A 21,152-nucleotide genomic window follows, 5' to 3' on the forward strand; every position below is an offset into this window, starting at 1 on the left:
TATCATGTATTACTTTTTTTGTTTATTTGTTTAACAGCTTCTTTTAACCAAATTCATTTTGAAAAAAAAAAAATTTTTTTTTTAAGAGACAGGATCTTACTCTGTTGCCCAGGCTGGAATGCAGTAGCACAAGCATAGCCTCACTGCAGCCTTGAACGCCTGAGGTCAAGAAATCTTCCTGCTTCAGCCTCCTGCATAGCTGAGGCCCTAGGCATGCATCAGCCATATAATTTCTTATACTTCTGGGATATACTTCAAGTGTAATATTAGCTATACATTCCCAACAGGCCACTCACCACTAAACACAAGGGAGCAGATAACCAGTTGTGTTTGTTAACATTTCTTTTGACATAATTGGATATTGGAAGAATATGAGAGATTTCAGGAACTTAAGATATTGTCAACTTATTTCTGTAGAAATTACTCCCAAATCTAGATATAGTTTTAACCTTTCTCCCAACCTCCAAATCTTGGTTTCCAGCTATCTTCATTTACACATCTCATTAAATCTTAAGCTCAACATGTCTAGATTTCATTACACTGCATCTATTTCTTCCTGATGTGTGTGTTTCAAATTTAATGGACTGACTGTTCCTGGCATCGAGTAAGCAGTCAACAAATGTTGGTATGCATTTTCTATTACTGGCACTGTTGTTCTAGTAAGCCAGGCGTAAGACCTTGCAGCTCAGCATCTTCAACTACTTCTTGACTTCTACCTTGCCACCTTACCTTGTATAATTGACATCCACAATGAGTCTTCCATTTGTCCTTTCTTCTCCATTCCTTTTATGTAGACTGTTAGTTACCAGTGTCTGCAACAGAGTTCATTTCCTTCCCCCAAACTGGATATGATTTCTGTATCTTTAGAACCTTAAAAGTGTTTTGCATTTCTCATAGGTTTCTATAAATTTGACTTATTTTATCCCAATAAAACTTAAATCACATGATGATTAACTCTCTTTTGAAGACAGTGGTTGCTGTAGGCATCTTCATTTTTATATTTCCTGCAGAGTTGTGTTAGTGACTTTTCCACAGTAAGTGTTCAGTCTTAATTTTTTAATAAGTGTGCTAATTCATTAAAATATATATATGTGTGTATATATATATGTATATATGCCTGCTGTATGCTAGGTATTGATGCCAAGTTAATACCCTTAAGCAGGGCTTGGGCAACTTTTCCTTTAAATGGCCAGATAGTAAATATTTTCCAGCTTTGTGGGCCATTTAGTCATAATTAGTCAATTCTACCATTGTAGCACGTAAGCAACTATAGACCACTTAAATGAATGGACATGACTAGAATATGGTCCAGTAAAACTTTATTTACAAAAACAGATAGTGGGCTGGATTTGGCCTCCTGGCTGTAGTTTGCCGATTCCTGCTCTAAAGGGTTTTTTTATTGGTTTACATGATATCTGTATATCATGTAAACAGTTGGGGGCTTCAATTCTCAATGAAGAGAGAGAGAGAAGATTGTAACAAGGGCCTAGTATAATTTAAAAGTTACTTCAGAAAGTGTAGTACCTGCTCAGGGTCAGGCTTTTTGATACATGAACCTGACCTAAAGTATCAGTTAAGATTGATCAGGTCTGTATTTTTCATTTATTCAGTTAATTTTCATTGAGCCCCTTTCATGTGCTAGCCCAGTGCTAATACCTAGGGATATATAGACATCTACAAGACTAGCCCTCAAAGAGCTCATAGTCTAGATGGGAAGAATGATATGTGATAAATACCGCAAAAGATAGATACTTAAAATACAAGGCATAAAAGGTGCCCAGTGGAGGGCATGGGCATCTTTGCATGGACGCTCCAGACTTAATCATTTCTTGATGGAAAGACAAACCATTGCCTTCACTTTGCTTCCAGAATTTTTCTTGTAAAGCCAAGAATTTAGATTTAAACCCAAGCCCAGGTTAAAGTATTACCTAAGCTTTGATTTCATGGATATCACAAAAATTTTTACTGTTCATGCGCATATTATCCTGTTGTACTTGCACAGAGCCTATTAGTTGTTTCCTCCTGTGCTGGTTTTAGTTAATAATTTTGGAATGCTTTTTGTTTGAAAAGCAACCAGCAAAAGTATGAGCTATTTCTCTTGGATGATTTTATTTCCATGCTGAGAGGATGTTTTTAAATTTTAAAAACTAAGGCTATTTTACCTTCCTTGGAACTTTATGGATCTTTAATCTAAAATATTTTAAAATCATTTTCAGTGAAGTGAAGAGGTAAAATGCTTTTTCCTATCTCCTTTTTGAGAAATTGATTTTACCTGTGTAAAGGCCTCAGGTGAGCCCCACCTGACCTCTTTTGGCTTGCACCCACTCACTAGCAAGAAAAGACCCCGTTTCACTACTGGCCAGTTATTCTTCCTTCCTGTAAACCTCTCCCCAGTGGAACATGTAACCTGTATTTCTTTTCAGAACAATGCTTCTCAGATTTCAGTATCCATAATAACAGTCTAGGGCAGTTGTTGAAAATGTTGATTTCCAAACCACTCTCTTAGGGTTCTGGTTTAGTAAATCTTACATAGGACCCAGAAACCTACATTATTTTTTTTACAATCTCTGCCTCCCAAGGGTGACCGTGATATAAGTTTTTCCTGGGACCACACTTTGAGAAACACTGGCCAGGTTGGTAAACTCCTTGAGGACATTGTTGGTTCCCACACAATGTCTGACATGTGACAAGTTTTTGGTAGATATATTCAGTTGAGTTGTTGAAGTTGTATAAAGAAACATGTCAATTGATATTAGAATGGATTTTTTTTAAATCACATTTTACCTCCTTAAAGATTAGTCTGTGCTCTTTGCCTAACTGTACTAGAAATGGAAAATTAGATGACTTTGTTTTAGACTTACGGTGAATAATTGAAAAATATACTTTGAAGATACTCTAAATAGGAAATTTATAAGATGTGTGTTAAAAGTTAGAACTTAAAAATTATTTTGAGAATAGTGCAGAATTAAATATATACTGGAGAACACTGAAGAAATTCCAGAATTTCTAAGAACAGTGTTAACTATTTTCAGATGTCTTTTCTTATGTAAACAGCCAGAGACATTTCTGCCTAAGATCCCCTGAAAATAACTGTTGAAGAATTAGTGAAGAATAAGAGCTTGCTCTCTAGATGGGATTATGTAAACTTCCTCTTGTTTTCCTTTTGAAATTTGATTCTGTTAATGGATACCAAGTTGATAAATGGGGGAAAATCATTTAATCTAAGAATCAATAGTGAACAACCATGCCTTTAATAGAAGATGCCATCATCAGTGCTCGTCCATCACGTTAAGAGATGTTTTTCAAAAATAACTTAATTTGTTTGTAATATATTTGTGATGTTTTGATCAATTTGATGTTAATAATAGTTAAAATTATTCAGTTCAGAAGAAATTTTATTATTTAAAACGTAAAGGTCATAGGTAATGAAATTAAATTTTACATTACATTTTTGTTGCAGAGAAGGTCAGGTATAAACATACTACTTGGTATAAAATTCTGCAGGAGAATCGGAATGGAAAAACAGAGAACAAGTAAGATTTCTAACTTAGAAAGCAGAGCGCATATATATATATATATATATATATATATATTTTTTTTTTTTTTTTTTTTTTGAAAGAGAGAGTGAGTGAGTGAGTCTCACTCTCTTGCCCAGGCTAGAGTGCAGTTGCGCAATTTCAGCTCATTGCAACCTCTGGCTTTTGGATTCAAGCAATTCTCGTGCCTCAGCCTCCCAAGTAGCTGGGATCACAGGCACACACTACCACACCTGGCTAATTTTTGTATTTTTGTAGAGAGACAGGGTTTTGCCATATTGGCCAGGCTGGTCTCAAACTGCTGGCCTCAAGTGATCTGCCTGCCTCAGCCTCCCAAAGTGCTGGGATTACAGGTGTGAGCCACCACACATGGCCATTATTCTTTTTTTTTTTTTTAATGGATGATATTGATGTTAAATTACCATGATATTTACAGTCTAGTGAATTTACTTAAGGGTGATATATTTCATCTTAAAACATCAATATTCACAATACACCATAAATTATGTTCTTTGCATCTACTTAAACTTGTAGGATGTCAATTTAAGAATGTACAAAAGTATCATTGTTTTTCACAATTATTTTAGGTTATGTTTAAGCAAAACAATGTGAAGACCCTGAATAAGTTTTCCCAAACACAAGAATTGTTTCCTGCAAGAGTGATTTAAAATCAAGGTTAAATCTGGGGGCTAATATGTATCTTTATGGAATATAGTAAGTATGAATGACATACTTTTATTGAGTGCCTTACTATTATTTAGGTACTCTGGTAAGCACCTCATACATATTATAATTGTATTATAATTAAATGGATAGCCCGTCTACAGCTGTATGACCACTAAATGGTAGAACCTAGATCCAAACCTAGGTCTGCCTGCACTCAAAGCCTTAGTATGTTCTTTGCAATATAGTACATGCCTCTCAGCACCATAAATAATCATAATGCATGTTCTCAGATTATGTGAAACCCAACCACAGTTCTTTATTATACCTTTTTGGGATTGTTGTTTATTTTTCGAAGTAATCATGGTCAGGATGAGTATGTGCTCAGAATGGCATTAACTTTTGACCACGTTTTGGATATAGATTCTAAAAGAAAGCGAGAATAAAACAAAGAACAAAGGAAGCATCATTTAAGGATTATAGCAATTCTGTATTCTATTACAGAACAAAGGAATCATCATTTAAGGATTAGAAAATGTTAGAGTTAACCTGAAGAATGTCCACACACAGAAAGGGAATATGTCAAGTGGTTTGCTAAACTTTTCTTATCATCTCAAAGATGATACTCTTCCAGTGATGGAATGGGCTTCATATGTGGTATTCTTGTTAAAGCAGTTTTATGATAAGAATTGTTAACTTAGCTTTAAGAAAGCTGAAGCTCAGCTAGTTGGCACAGTTCGGTGAGTGTTTACCGGACAGATATAAACTCAACTATTGAGGTCTCGGTAGCTTTCAACCTGAGAAGGTTAGTTTGAGAGGCTGTATTTGAAGTGATCCAAAGTGATGTGATGGTCAAATTCTTGGCAGATTGCAAGCCTACAATTTCTATAGTGATAGTCTTACTTCAAATATATTCTATTCTGATTCTTGGTTAAGGAAATTATGTGAAATATAAAATGTGAGTTTTCTCTAAAATCAAGTGATATTTTAGCGTAATGTTAATCTACTAAACTTACCTATCCTTGTTACGTTATAGAATATTTTGTGACCAATTTAAATGTTAGGCACCAAAACTGTGAATTCTATGTGTATTCCAATACCCATTCTCTGCTCAGTACTTTAAACATATCCGCTCTCTACCCAGTTCCATAGACCTAGCTCTCTCCTCCTATCTTTACCTTACACATATACTTTCTTCCTGGAAAGTCTGTCCTTTCACCTCTAGTAAATTCCTTATAGTACACCATTGTATTCCCAGTGCCAAGAACAGTGTCTGGAACATGGTAGACTCTCAGTAAATATTTGTTGAATGAGGAATGAATGAACAAGCACACAGTTGAGTGAAAGAAATCACAAAATTGACTTTATAGTCCCAACTCTGCATTTTCTTGAGAGACCCTGAGTAAGATACTTAACTTCTCAGGGCTTCAGTATACTTAACTGGAAGACAAAAAAGACTGGGTTGTAAGTTCCTGCCAACTCTAAAATAATACCATTCTATAATGTAGTTAATTCATGGACTATTGAACCTCTAAGCAAAAGTTTCTCTGAGGAACCTAATCATATTTTGCAAGGTAATATACATCCTAATAAAGACTGAAGATGTAAGAGTCTGTACTGATGAGACACTTGCATTCAGTTTTAACTTCAAAGGAAATGTATGTTTTGTTAGCAAGATTAAGACTAAAGATTAAGATTTAAAATCCCTACATTAATTAGAGGGGGAAAAAAGTGCATGGAGGAGAAAGAATTTTAAGAAACAAATAATTAACAATACTGTATTGTATACTTGAAATTTGCTAAGAGGGTACATTTTAAGTGTTCTTATCACAAGAAAAAAGAAAAAAATGCTATGTAAGGTGATGGATATGTTAATTAGCTTGATTATGATATTATTTCACAACATATACATACATCAGAATATCAAGTTGAGGCTGGCACAGTGGCTCACACCTGTTGTAATCCCAACACTTTGGGAGGCTGAGGCAGGAGGATCATTTGAGCCCAGGAGTTTGAGACCAGCCTGGGCAACATAGGGAGACCCTGTCTCTACAAAAAAAAAATAAAAATCAAATTGTATACCTTAAATAATATATATAATTCCTATTTGTCAATTATACCTCAATAAAATTGAGCAAAAAAAGAATACGAACCAATTAAGGAGAGGTGTTAGCTAGGGTTAGGAACTGAAGTACCTAGATAGTGAAGACCCTGTGCAGCCTGCAAGAACAAAGAACATTTGGATGTTGGTACTGAACAAGAGAGGTTTGGGAGGCTGAGGCAGGCAGATCACCTGAGGTCAGGAGTTTGAGACCAGCCTGGCCAACATAGTGAAACCTGTCTCTACTAAACATACAAACATTAGCCGAGTGTGGCAGCATACACCTGTAGTCCCAGCTACTCGAGAGGCTGAGGCAGGAGAATCGCTTGAACCCGGGAGGCAGAGATTGCAGTGAGCTGAGATCGCGCCGCTGGACTCTAGCCTGGGCGACAGAGCGAGACTCTGTCTCAAAACAAAACAAAACAACAACAGAATAAGAGAGAATATTTACTGAGGATCTACTTAGCTTTACTTTTTTTTTTTTTAACTTTTAGGTTCAGGGGTACGTGTACAGATTTGTAATATAGGTAAAATCATGTCACAAGGGTTTGTTGTACAGATTATTTTGTCACGCAGGTACTAAACCTAGTACCCAGTAGTTATTCTTTCTGCTCCTTTCCCTCCTCCCACCCTCCACCTTCACCTCGTTCCTAGTTCTTTGTGTCCATGAGTTCTCATCATTTAGCTCCCACTTATAAGTGAGAACATGTGGCATTTGGTTTTCTGTCCTGCATTAGTTTGCAAGGATAATGCATGAAGATTCAGGAGAATGGCAAGCCCCAATCCAAAGAAACTTAAGAATCACAATAAAACAGTACAGGAGCTGACAGACAAAATAGCCAATGTAAAAATGAACCTAACAGATCTGACAAAGCTGAAAAATACACTTCAAGAATTTCACAGTGCAATCACCGTATTAACAGCAGACTAGACCAAGCTGAGGAAAGAATCTCAGAAATTGAAGATGGGTTCTCTGAAATAAAGCAGACAAAAATAAAGAAAAATGAATGAAAGGAATGAACAAAACCTCTGAGAAATATGGGATTATGTAAAGAGGCCAAATCTACGAATCATTGGCATCCCTGAAGGGGATGGGGAGAAAGCAAACAACTTGGAAAACACATTTTAAGATATTGTCCATGAAAACTTCCCCATCCTTGCTAGATAGGTTAACAGTCAAATTCAGGAAATACAGAGACCCCTGCAATATTCTCCACAAGAAGATTATCCCTAAGATACATAATCGTCAGATTTTCCAAGGTCAAAATGAAAGAAAGAATGAAATGAAAAACAGCTAGAGAGAAGGGGCAGGTCCCCTACAGAGTGGCTACAGAGATGGATCACCTCCACCAGGCTAACAGCAGAAACTCTTTACAAGCCAGAGAGTTTGGGGGCCTATATTCAACATTGTTAAAAAAAATCTTCAACCAGGAATTTCATTTCCAGCTAAACTAAGTTTCTTAAGCAAAGGAGAAATAAGATTCTTTTCAGATAAGCGAATGTTGAGGGAGTTTTTTACCACCAGACCTGCCTTACAAGAGATCTTGAAAAGAGTACTAACTATAGAAAGGAAAAACCATTACTAGCCAGTGTCACTTTACATTTCTATCATGTTACTTGTGCCAATGAATGCAATAGCTGTTTGTCTGCCTCCCCCCATAAAGTGCAAGGTTTATTTCTATGAACTTCCATTACCTAGCAGACTACCTGTGCATAGTAGACACTAAGTAAATATTTGAGGAATCAATTGAAGAATAAATGCCAGGCTAATGCTTATAACATTTTCACATGCATTAATTCTAATAAAGTATGTACTATGTCTTCTCTACTTTACCTGATTAGGAATCTTAGGCTCTGAAAAATTGACTTACCCAAAGAAACTAAGTTTGTACAGTTTATAAGGCTAAGATTTGGACTCAGACCTGTTCATCAAGAGTTCAGTTCATGCTTTTTTCTACTAACTAGTCTCTGTCTCTGTCATAAATCATAAATATAATTCCTGATAAGTATGTCATTTCCTTGCTAGGAGTGCCAAATTACTTTTGGAGTATAAAATCTTATTACTGATGCTAGCTTAGCAAGTTACACTTTGGAAACATTTTCACCTGTTATAGTCCTTACAAACTAACCCATGAGTAGGTATCTTTCCTACCATTATATTGATGGGCAAAACTGAGTCTCCTTGTGGAGTCATAGCTCATAAGGACCAGTGATAAGACTGGAACTCAAGCCTTGTGGATTTAAAAGTAATTGAATTTACCAGCGAAAATCAGAAAAGATTTCAAAGAAATAATATCTAGAACAAGTCAGAGCCTTGTAAGCCCCTCTTTAAAACAGGTTTTAAAATATATAGTTGGCCATTTTATTTAACCACATCCATAGTTTAAATATCATGGTTAGAATAGGATAATTTACCAAATGCAGTTCTGAACTGGTGAACTTTCTGAATTAAGGCATATGTCTGTACTACACAATTCATGATCTACTCTCCATGTCAAGCAGGTATCGTCCTCATTTATGTGGATATATAAAAATCCCAAAACAAAGTGCATCAAACCACTAACTTAACTACTGTGATTTTTAAAATATGAAAACTAAGAGAGATTGGGTGAGAAAAAGATTAACTTTGGCAAAATCCTTTTCTATATGACTTGAACATTAGGAGTTGCAAAAATTGTTACACAGAAGTATTATTTGGAGAAATTTTAAATAATACCTTTTAAAGTTTAAATAAAAGAAGAATTAAAACTGTTTTTTGGAATAATTTAGTTGAACTTTTAATCTAGAAACCTAGATTGAGAAATAAATACAACTGTGAAAAAATATAGTTAAGTATCAAAAATTGTAGAAATTTAGAGCTGAAGGGATCTTAGTGATCACCTAATTCAATGATCTTAATTTAGTGGAAAAATACTGTGGCCTAGGGCCTGCTACTAGATTGCTAAATTTGGAGAAATTCAAACTTAGATTTGGTATTTTTTAGCAGGTGGAAGGGGCGATGATCCATGGAGTGTCAGTGATCAGATGGGACATAAAGTGGTTTGTGATTTCCTTTCTTTAAAAACTTGCCTTTTGGGGTTATGAGGAGTTTTTTTTTTTTTAAAGCACACTAATTTGCTAATAAAGTACAGAGAAAGAAGTTCAAGAGCTTGGCCTGTTTCTTTGAAAGTTAGTGACAGAGTCAAGATTAAAAGCACACCCTTGATTATCATGACAACTTTTATTTATATAATGTCACTGTAACACCTGTTTGGCCCACTGAGCCATTCTGCCCTCATAATGCCCCCATGAGGCTGCCCAGAGCAGGGTCAGCCAGTGAACCTGTGAGGGTGAGCAAGTGAAATAACAAGAGGAAATGTCTAAGAAGGGTCCCAGAGGGCAAGAGAAAAGACAAATGTTAGTATCTTAATTCCTCCAAACCTAAGTAGTTTGTCTTATGGTAGCAGAGACATTATACTAATGGAAATACCAGAGTTTGTGAAAATTTCAAAAAGATAAAGCTGTCCCTTAGGATTCAGTAGCTTAATGGCTTGCAAAGGAGCTAAACCTAAATGTTTTAGGCAGTGCAAAGCTGGGCTCTTAAAACTTGCTTCAAGATAATGGAAACAGAAACATTCAAAGTACCTTTATCTTCTTGGAAGTAAATGTGACAATAAAATAATGATTTGAAGGTCATACAGAAAGTTGTAAGGCTACATTTAAAATGCAAAATGCACATAAAGGCAGTGTGTTCACTGCTAATGAAATCCAGTGACTTTGTGCTGAACTAAAGTTTCTATAGGAAAGTGTTGTTATTTTTGGTAAATAAAAATATAAAACAAACACATGTGCTTAGGGCTTAAATAAATGAGTGAGCAGTTTCTGTGTTTTATCATTTAGCCCTCACAGTAACTCTCTGAAGTGATACTGTCATTATCCCCATTTTCAAGCATGGAAACTGAGGATTAAATAACTTAAGTAACTTGTCCAGGATCACAGACCAGTGAATGATGGAGCCGGAACTTTAACTCAGCGTTACACTCCAAACCCAAACAACCAGTAAAAGTTATTGCTTCATTTAACTAAATTCCAAGTCCATAAAATATTAACCCCATATGTGTCTGATAGGCTTTCTTTATGAACAGTTTACAAAATTTACTTTTAAATTACTGATAAATATTAATGGTAGATTAAGAGTAACCACTTGTAGTAGAAAAATCTAAGAAATTCAGAATTTCAGCTAAAAGATTATTTAGTGAAATCTGAACGCTTCATTTAACAGGTTGGAAAGCTGTGGCCTAGAAGCTTACTGACACTCAATAGCGTATTGCTGATTAGAAGTTTGCAACATTTTAGGCTAAACACTAAATAAAATCCACTGATTCTAATCAAAACCGCACAACATACCAGATTTTCATTGCATAAAATATTTTTAAAATAATGTATCAGTTGACAAGCCTCATAAATCTTTGCATCCTTAGTGCTTTGTAAGTGCCTGCTTAGCATGTAAAACAGGAACCAAGTTTTTTTAAGTATAATCATTACAGTTTCAGGATCCAAATAAGTGTAATCATTACAGTTTTAGGATCCAAAGCATGTTTAACTTGTTGCATAGTAATTTTTATGTACCTCTGAACATTCCTCTGCTAGGAACATATTTTATATCAGCAATAATTTTAGGCTCTGATTCCCATGTGGCCTTCGAAGAACTCTTTTTGTTGCTTCTTGGTTTCAGCTTTGGAAATCTAGAGAAACCCAATTAAGATTTAATATTACAAAAATAAATCAGATACCTAAAACATTAAATATGCACTGAAAATTATTTACCAAAAACTGAAACAAGTAAAAAACATTCCCTTATTTGAAAAATGCCTTTCATTAGAAGCCTTATGATTTAGCTAAAATGCACAGAAGATAAGTTATTGCAAGTGCTTGTAGGACGCCACTTGAAAAGTTCCTGTTTGAGAGTCCAGGTCTTATTTCCTCCCAAGAAAAATTTAGTTATCACCATTTTATATTTTACTTTGTAAGTTAATCTTTTACTTGGGTATCTGATATAATCTTATTTTTCTTTTTTATATAATTGCTACTAACTTTGAAAAAAACACTGCTTATTTCAAAGAGAAATAATGTTTAAAAGATGTGAAGCATTTAATCCTTGAATGCTGGAAACACTTTTAAAGTATTGTAAGTACATCTGTATTACATTACACACAGGGAAAAGAATGTATGAATTCTATGATCTGTGGGCACTAAGGTGGCTGGTTTAGAAAAACAATATTTTGCATTTCAGGTTTCTTTTCAACATAAAGAATATTCTGCAATTTTAAAATGAATAATTCCAGGCTGGGGTGTGTTGTCAGGGAAGCATAAGTAAAGTTTTGGTTTTATAGTTGTTCTCTAACTTTAGTAAGCTTGGCTCTGCATTTTGTTAAGCACTTTTATATTTTTCCTGATTTGAAAACGATTGCGTGAGACAAACTCAGAACATGGAGAAATCACTACATCACATTTCTTAATGAGTGTCCTGCATGTCTTACTCAGCTATGATTATGGTGCAGATAATTTTTTACTGATTAAGAAATACCAAAGTTTGTGAATGATTTACTCTTAAAATTACAGCAAATTTAAATGTATCCCAATGATAACCTCACTCTTGATCACTTGTGTTCCAGTGTGCTTTTTTGAGCAGGAGATAAAAGGATGGAGTTACAGCCATTAGGCTGGATCTCATGAGATATGTGTTTTGCATGTGAATATCACCTGTCATTGGTAGAGATGAATAAAAATGCTGGAGAACTTCTGCACTGGACTGGTTGACATGTTCTCAGCTTTTTCTTCTTTGACATGAAATGACATTAACATGTCAACATATTCTCATATGTACCCGCTAGTGAGCTAGCTAGAATTCCACCCCTTTCACTCCCACCCCAGAAAGCAAGCAAGAATGAATGTTCTGGGGATGCATTTTCAGTCACCTCAAACTTATTTTTTTAAAGTAATGATTTGAGAATTTCATACTTTAATGACCATTAGCATCTAATTACCTGTGACACATTTGGCAGCTATGTCACGATAAACTATGTATTTCTTAAATTTTACATGGCAATATAAATTTCTGGAAACCAGTTATAATTAGAATAATTGACTTTTTTCCAAAAGCCAATTTTGTAACCAGTTATTTTATTGCCATGTTACTAGAAATTGTCATAAGGTGATTGGTTGTCTTTAAGGCTCAAAATAAATATATTTGAGGAATTTGAATAGTTAGCTCATCATTCTTTTATTCAAGAAAAATAACAACATAAATATTATTATTATTTTATTTTTTTATTTTTTTGAGGCAGAGTTTCACTCTTCTTGCCCAGGCTGGAGTGCAGTGGCACGATCTTGGCTTACTGCAACCTCCGCCTCCTGGATTCAAGCGATTCTCCCACCTCAGCCTCCCGAGTAGCTGTGATTACAGGCATGCGCCACCACGCCGAGCTAATTTTGTATTTTTAGTAGAGATGGGGATTCTCCATGTTGGTCACACTGGTCTCAAACTCCCAACCTCAGGTGATCCACCCACCTTGACCTCCCAAAGTGCTGGGATTACAGGTGTGAGCCACCATGCCCGGCCAACATAAATATTATATAAAAGTCTTTAACTACTTCTTGGTATGAAAATTGATAACTTGTAGGCTGGTCGTGGTGGCTCATGCCTGTAATCCCAGCACTTTGGGAGGCCAAGGCAGGCAGATTACGAGGTCAGGAGATCGAGACCATCCCAGCTAACACTGTGAAACCCCGTCTCTACTAAAAATACAAAAACAAATTAGCCAGGCATGGTGGCACGCACCTATAGTCCCAGCTACTTGGGAGGCTGAAGCAGGAGAATTGCTTGAGCCTGGGAGATGGAGGTTGCAGTGAGCCGAGATTGTGCCACTGCACTCCAGCCTGGGCAACAAAGCGAGACTCCATATCAAAAAAAGACAAAGAAAATTGGTAACTTGTTCTAGAGCTTTCCTAATGTCAGAATATTTGATTTTTTTTATTTAGTTTTAGAACCTCTATAATAATAGCTCTTGTACCTGCCTTTCTTAGAAGGTATTAAACTTATTATGCTATAAGGAAGTAACTACTGAATTGTCATCACCTTTAAAAAATTTTTAATGTAAAATACTCTCATATATTTATCTATTAGTAATTTTGAATATTAAGAGTGTTTCCTGGTTTTTTGTTTTTTTTATTAATAAGATATTATGAACTAGATCCTTATAAAAGTCTCCTAGACAATTTGAGGAACAAAGTGATCATTGAGTATCCAACATTACATGTGGTATTGAAAGGATCCAATAATGACATGAAAGTTCTTCACCAAGGTAAGTGTAAATTTGTTTCTGTAATGCTTAGAATAGCTTTAGAGAAACCAAAGCAAAATATGTCCACCCTTATTTCTTTATATGTGTTTTCCCACTATATTTACACACTTACAGGATCTATTCTATAGCTACAGTTAATGTGAAGAACCAGGTAAATGCGATGCTGCTACTCTTCTGTTTCTAAGAGCGTATAATCTTATAAAACCAATTTTAAGTGAATAAATCAAATTGAATGGCTATAAAAGGACTTTTTTTTAGCATGGGGTTCTATGTATTTTTTTGTCTTTTTTTAAGCTAATAGTCTTTAAGTAACTGTCCATGATCACGTACATTTACTCCATAGTTAAGACTTTAGACATTTCTAAAATGAGGGATTACAAAACATTTTTATTTGACAATGAAAATGTTGAATGGTTAAAAAAAAAAAAGCCTAGTATCCTACCTTATAGAAGGAGAAAATGTTGCAAGGAACATTATATTTAAAAATTTGGCAGCATTTAGAATAAGTTAATGCCATTGCCTTTACCCTTTATCTCCTTTTCTAAACCCACTGGTTTTATTTTCTCTGATTTTGTTTCTCTGATTTTGTGATATAGGGAAGTACTAGAACTGGAAAAAAATGTACATAAAAGTTTAGTACGTAAAATGACTCATCTATATTTGTAACTGCTGATTAAAGTAAACTAACTGTGTTTCTGAATGCAAGATTTTAGAGGATGAGTAAAATTTAGTCACTACCTTTAAGAAGTGAGGAAGATTACCCACCTTAATCCAAAACTATTACATAGCACTTTCAACGAAAAGAATTACAGATACAGGCCAGGTTTTGTTGTAACAAACTCCAGAGGAGCATAGAATCTTTGTCGTGGATTGATACTATTTTTTAAGTAGTATTTGAAATGGGTAGTTTAAGTTTTATTGTTATACCAGCATTACAGGCTGTAAGATGCAGTAACCTATATTGTAAGGTATTCTCTGTTGTGCATAGTGTTTTTTCTTTGCAAAAATTAATAGAAAAAAATTGTTTTTCAAAGTGGCCAAAATTTTATCAGTGCTACAACTTGAAACCAGATTTTAGTTAGCAAACATGATGTTTCTAATAATAAATTATGGGCCTCTAAATCTTATTTTTATTCTTGACATTAATATTTTTCACAATTTGAAAATTTTTTTTCTCAGAATAAATTAGGAATTTTAGTTTTAAATGGCCAGTTTCACTTTGTTTAAGCTTTGTATTATGTTGCTTTTTTCTTAATAAATTCACAGTGCTCTCTCAAATGTTGGTTTTGGGAAAAGTTGTTTAGTAATGTAGGTTAGTAGCTAGGGCAAACATCTTCTGTATAAATAAACAGCACACACAGCTCTCCTTTCACCTTGTTTAGGAATGTACATTCAAGTAAGGCTTCCTGTAATGAAGCAATAAGAAAAGACTACTTTACTAGCGTACTGGGAGCCTTACTGAGTAAAATTTGCTATTTTTCTGGTGGATATATGATGTTTGACTTATTTACAGGAACACAAATGACTCATGCTTTTAGTACAGAGGATTATTTAGAACTGTGTTAGCAAAGAACTAAAAGTATCTGACAGGATTTTAAAACCATACCAGTTTTGTCACGTCGTAAGTACACACACCTTAAAAGTAATGCCCAGGTCTTCCTGTACATGCATTTCTTTCTGTAAGTACTTCAAGGTGTCTGTTTCTTTATACATTCTCACAGCATCAGATATTTTGCAGGGTGATACCTTGATGAGGGAAGGGGATTATGTAAGAAGAGGGCATTTTCTTTGGAAAGCCTTAAAATTCCTTCCCTCTCTGGAGGTAAAAAAGTTGGATTTTGATCCTGAGTTCATAGTACAAGTTGTCTCTTTCCTAATTTGGGGGTACATGTGTTTCTGGTCTGGGATTCAGTAGTTCCCACACCTGATGGTTGTTCTAATATTTGTTATGATTGCAGATTGCCATAATTTTTTGAGTCTGCCTATATTAATCAGCAGTAGCCAAGATTTTGTTTGTTTGTTGCTTTTCAGTAATGGAAAAGGTTAACTGGAAAAGATAGAGCTATTTAGATACTCCACTAGATCGGAGATGCTAAGTGCTGATTACCTACCTTATATCAATCCAGTGGGAAGTGCTCAGAATGGTGTAACTTGCTTCACAGGCTGTTATTAGACTAGCAGATTTAGATGAGGGAGAAAAGCATGCTGCATTTCAATCTAAGGAAAAAAGAATGGAACCCTATTCAAAGAAGAAAACTGGGCACCTTCAATAGGCAAAGAAAGGGGAAAATGTCCCCATACTACTACAAATATTTATTAATTTAGAAATGTCAGCAAAATAAACTTTTTGATGTTCTAGTGTAACTCAAGATTAGAAAATGCCTCAGAGAAGGAATCCAACCCAAAATTGATTACTGGAATTAGTGCAAATACCTGGCATAGCAGCTACTCATATATCAGTCTCTTATTGGGCCAGTAAATCTTTCATCCATTCTCCCTCGCTCACCTTTCCTCATTCTTCCTTACTTCTCTTTTCTTTCTTTTCCTTTTGCAGGGAGAGAGAGGAGGATTTTTGGCACTGGAACACACATGTAAAACTTATTATACAATAGATGCTAAAATAGAGTTTACCTGAAGTACAGAGACAGCCAGAGAAGGAAAAAAACTTTTAATATCATGGAGGCACTGGATGGACTGCTAAAGTTCATAAAATTTCACAAAGATTGGGATGATATCTTGGATGGAACTTATTTCAGTGCCTTACTCTTAGAAAGGGCTCAGTAAACACCATTGTGGTTGCTGGTACAATCTGAAGTCTAGGTACAACAGCAAACCCCAGGGAACTTGTCAGTTGGAATATGAGGCAGTTCCAGGTGTGTGCTTCTAGCATCAGCTTTTATAAGCTGTGGTCCCTTGAGCATTTGCTCTGCCTCTCTGAGCTTTATTTTTCTTATCTACTCAGTGGAGATAACAGCTATAAGCCTCAAAATAACCTATATTTTACCATGACAATTTTTAAAGAGTTACTACCTATTATTTCCTTTTAGCTTCACAAGACCATGAAATAGAACACTTACTCCAGTTCCCATTTTGCAGATTTAGGGAAAAAACACTAAAAGGCAGAATGATTTGCAGTTACATTGATTCAGCAAACATACTCTAAATTGTGAGGATAGATACAGAGAAGAAAGGTCGAGTTTCTGTCCTCCAGGAACTCTCAGTTTAGTGAGTGAGTCATAGTTAGTCTTGCTTGCTCTAAGCAAGACGGGTGTCAGAGGAGCTCCATTTCTGTTCTTCTTTCCTGTGAAAGGAAGGAGATGGCGATTAGCTAGTCTTCTGTCACTCCACATTCACTCAACATATACTGACCCTCAATTAAGTTTAAAAAAAATCATGGAAAAAATTTATTCTAACCACAAGTGGCTGGCCAGGATAATAGTGATCTATTCAGTGGCATGAATATGGATCATAACCACATTGTGAAGTGACCATTCCCAAGTCTTCCACAGAGTCAGGAAAGATGTTACCTCACAAAATATAATTGCCACTTTCAGACATCATTTCTCTATTTATTGTGGCCAGAATTGTATATCCTAGCTGCCTGGGACATGACGCGGTTTGTGTGTCCCTGTGAGCAGTGCTTTTGCTGTACATCAGAAGGAGGGAGAGAAGAGGGACAGAGCAACCTAAACAGAAAAGTATAAACACTTGACTGTATGTTTACTTATTTTTTTCTAGTGAAGAGTGAATCTACCAAGAACCTTGGCAATGAAAATTGAGCATTTTTTCTGGAAGAAGAAAGTGAAAACTTCCAGACAACTGCAGCAGACTCTGCATTGATGGGCTGTTGGCTGATTGGGGTATTGTCAATGGGTGATTGGAATTTTTTCTTTGTATGAAAAATAAGCTTAACTCTTTTAAAAAATGTATTTTATAGCCTCTTGAATTAATTGACTTGTAAGACCCGTTTATTCATATTAAGAACTCTCCTTTGCACTTGATCAGCATAGTACTTATTAGGCCCTGGCTTTTTAATATGCTTAATTGCTTAATTCCATAAACTGAAAACTTTTTTTTTCTTTTTTCTTTCTTTTTTTTTTTTTTTTTTTTTGAGATGGGGTCTTGGAGTGCAAGTGGTATGAGCATAGCTTCCTCAAATTCCTGGGCTCGAATGGTCCTCTCACTGCAGCCTCCCAACAGGCTGGTACCACCACACTCAGCTAATTTTTTTGTTGTTGTTTTTTTTGGTAGAGACAGGGTTGCGCTCTTTCGCCCAGGCTGGTCTCAAATTCATGGCCTCAAGCAATCCTTCCACCTCAGACTCCAAAGCATTGGGATTACAGGCATCAGCCACCACACCTGGCCTTGAACATTTTTTATTTGTTAATTTCATGCGTGACCAAACCCAAGGATCACCCATGTCAACCACAAAGTTGGCATTCCCTTTAGTAGAACCTCACTAAACGGAAAGGCTGTACAACGCACTGTCTAGCCACAGGAGAACTAATCTTCTATCAGTTGCCCTTTCTTCTTTGGAGTTTTTATGTAACTTACCCTTGTGAGACAAGTTTTCTACTTGAGAAACTCCTAGTACAATGTCTTATACTAGAAGCCTGGATAAATACTATTAACTACTGTTTCTTATATTCACTTCAGAAAATCAGTGGCTCCACATTGTTTGAGCCATTAGTGATAACAAATTTGGATTTACTTACTCAAGTCTTATGAATTCTGTGCCTTTCATCACATTCCTAGCCCACTCTCATCATTACTGCAGAAGGGTGTTGTGATGACCAGTTTTATACTGTGTTTTGATATGTCTAGCAATAACTTAAAGAAAAAAAAAACTGGGAACTCTTCAACATGTTATTGGAACATATATGTATGTATTAATGTATATACATGGCTTAACTTATACGTTATGGCAGCTCTGTATACAGTTTGATCTCATGTACTGAAAAAAAATTCTTAATTTTATTGGAGTTTATACCACTTTGAAACTGCAATATGACTGTAAGAGAGTAAAAAGATTGTTACATCTATATTGTATGTGTGTACTTAATGGTTAAAAAGCAATGATAAAACCGGACATTAATGAAATTGATTTTTAGTTACAGTTGGAATAAGTTTTTTACCAAAAAGAAACCAGAGACGTTAGTTAAGGAGACTTAAAAAGATCTGAAATATGAAAAGAGAATGAGAAGATGAGCAGAAGATAAATTTGTGGGACACAAGTATAACTTGGGGTAGAAACTGGAGAAGAGAATCGAAAAACAATAATGCCAGAAAGACCCTTGGTATGAAAGTACTAATGGAATGTGATTCATAGAAAGTTCATAGAAAGTGAGTCCTTGCAACTTAAGAAACATACATACATATATATTTATAATCTCTAAAGCAACATCAGGAATCTTCTAATATATGATAAAGAATTTGTGTAGAATTACGTTGTTCACAGTATTATTGGAGAGACAAATAAGATTTCAAGGAATTCATTTATAATCAAAAGTGATCTATATTTCTGTTTTGGTACCAGTACCATGCTGTTTTGGTTACTGTAGCCTTGTAGTATAGTTTGAAGTCAGGTAGTGTGATGCCTCCAGCTTTGTTCTTTTGGCTTAGGATTGACTTGGTGATGCGGGCTCTCTTTTGGTTCCATATGAACTTTAAAGTAGTTTTTTCCAATTCTGTGAAGAAAGTCATTGGTAGCTTGATGGGGATGGCATTGAATCTGTAAATTACCTTGGGCAGTATGGCCATTTTCACGATATTGATTCTTCCTACCCATGAGCAAGGAATGTTCTTCCATTTGTTTGTATCCTCTTTTATTTCCTTGAGCAGTGGTTTGTAGTTCTCCTTGAAGAGGTGCTTCACATCCCTTGTAAGTTGGATTCCTAGGTATTTTATTCTCTTTGAAGCAATTGTGAATGGGAGTTCACTCATGATTTGGCTCTCTGTTTGTCTGTTGTTGGTGTATAAGAATGCTTGTGATTTTTGTACATTGATTTTGTATCCTGAGACTTTGCTGAAGTTGCTTATCAGCTTAAGGAGATTTTGGGCTGAGACGATGGGGTTTTCTAGATAAACAATCATGTCATCTGCAAACAGGGACAATTTGACTTCCTCTTTTCCTAATTGAATACCCTTTATTTCCTTCTCCTGCCTGATTGCCCTGGCCAGAACTTCCAACACTATGTTGAATAGGAGTGGTGAGAGAGGGCATCCCTGTCTTGTGCCAGTTTTCAAAGGGAATAGATCAATGGAACAGAACAGAGCCCTCAGAAATAACGCCGCTTACCTACAACTATCTGATCTTTGACAAACCTGAGAAAAACAAGCAATGGGGAAAGGATTCCCTATTTAATAAATGGTGCTGGGAAAACTGGCTAGCCATATGTAGAAAGCTGAAACTGGATCCCTTCCTTACACCTTATACAAAAATCAATTCAAGATGGATTAAAGATTTAAACATTAGACCTAAAACCATAAAAACCCTAGAAGAAAACCTAGGCATTACCATTCAGGACATAGGCGTGGGCAAGGACTTCATGTCCAAAACACCAAAAGCAATGGCAACAAAAGCCAAAATTGACAAATGGGATCTAATTAAACTAAAGAGCTTCTGCACAGCAAAAGAAACTACCATCAGAGTGAATAGGCAACCTACAACATGGGAGAAAATTTTCGCAACCTACTCATCTGACAAAGGGCTAATATCCAGAATCTACAGTGAACTCAAACAAATTTACAAGAAAAAAAACAAACAACCCCATCAAAAAGTGGGCAAAGGACATGAACAGGCACTTCTCAAAAGAAGACATTTATGCAGCCAAAAAACACATGAAAAAATGCTCATCATCACTGGCCATCAGAGAAATGCAAATCAAAACCACTATGAGATATCATCTCACACCAGTTAGAATGGCAATCATTCAAAAGTCAGGAAACAACAGGTGCTGGAGAGGATGTGGAGAAATAGGAACACTTTTACACTGTTGGTGGGACTGTAAACTAGTTCAACCATTGTGGAAGACAGTGTGGCGATTCCTCAGGGATCTAGAACTAGAAATACCATTTGACCCAGCCATCCCATTACTGGGTATATACCCAAATGACTATAAATCATGCTGCTATAAAGACACATGCACACGTATGTTTATTGCGGCATTATTCACAATAGCAAAGACTTGGAACCAACCCAAATGTCCAACAATGATAGACTGGATTAAGAAAATGTGGCACATATACACCATGGAATACTATGCAGCCATAAAAAATGATGAGTTCATATCCTTTGTAGGGACATGGATGAAATTGGAAACCATCATTCTCAGTAAACTATCGCAAGAACAAAAAACCAAACACTGCATATTCTCACTCATAGGTGGGAATTGAACAATGAGATCACATGGACACAGGAAGGGGAATATCATACTCTGGGGACTGTAGTGGGGAGGGGGGAGGGGGGAGGGATAGCATTGGGAGATATACCTAATGCTAGATGACGAG

At 35.7% G+C, this 21,152-nt stretch overlaps 1 protein-coding gene across 3 annotated transcripts in view; it reads left to right on the forward strand.

Annotated features, from left to right (window-relative positions):
- ZNHIT6 (zinc finger HIT-type containing 6) overlaps positions 1-18,685 on the forward strand; it is a 55,850-nt gene extending 37,165 nt beyond the window's left edge. The window contains exons 9-10 of one of the 3 annotated variants that reach the window (XM_003805297.5): positions 13,519-13,643; positions 17,382-18,685. In XM_003805297.5, coding sequence (XP_003805345.2) covers positions 13,519-13,643; positions 17,382-17,422 — 166 coding nt within the window. In that variant the 3' untranslated portion in view covers positions 17,423-18,685. The other 2 variants (XM_034934176.3, XM_063607154.1) reach the window with 2 other exon arrangements.
- Positions 18,686-21,152: the final 2,467 nt, after the last annotated feature.

This window comes from Pan paniscus, chromosome 1 (genome assembly GCF_029289425.2).
Source record: "Pan paniscus chromosome 1, NHGRI_mPanPan1-v2.0_pri, whole genome shotgun sequence".
NCBI classification, from domain to species: domain Eukaryota; kingdom Metazoa; phylum Chordata; class Mammalia; order Primates; family Hominidae; genus Pan; species Pan paniscus.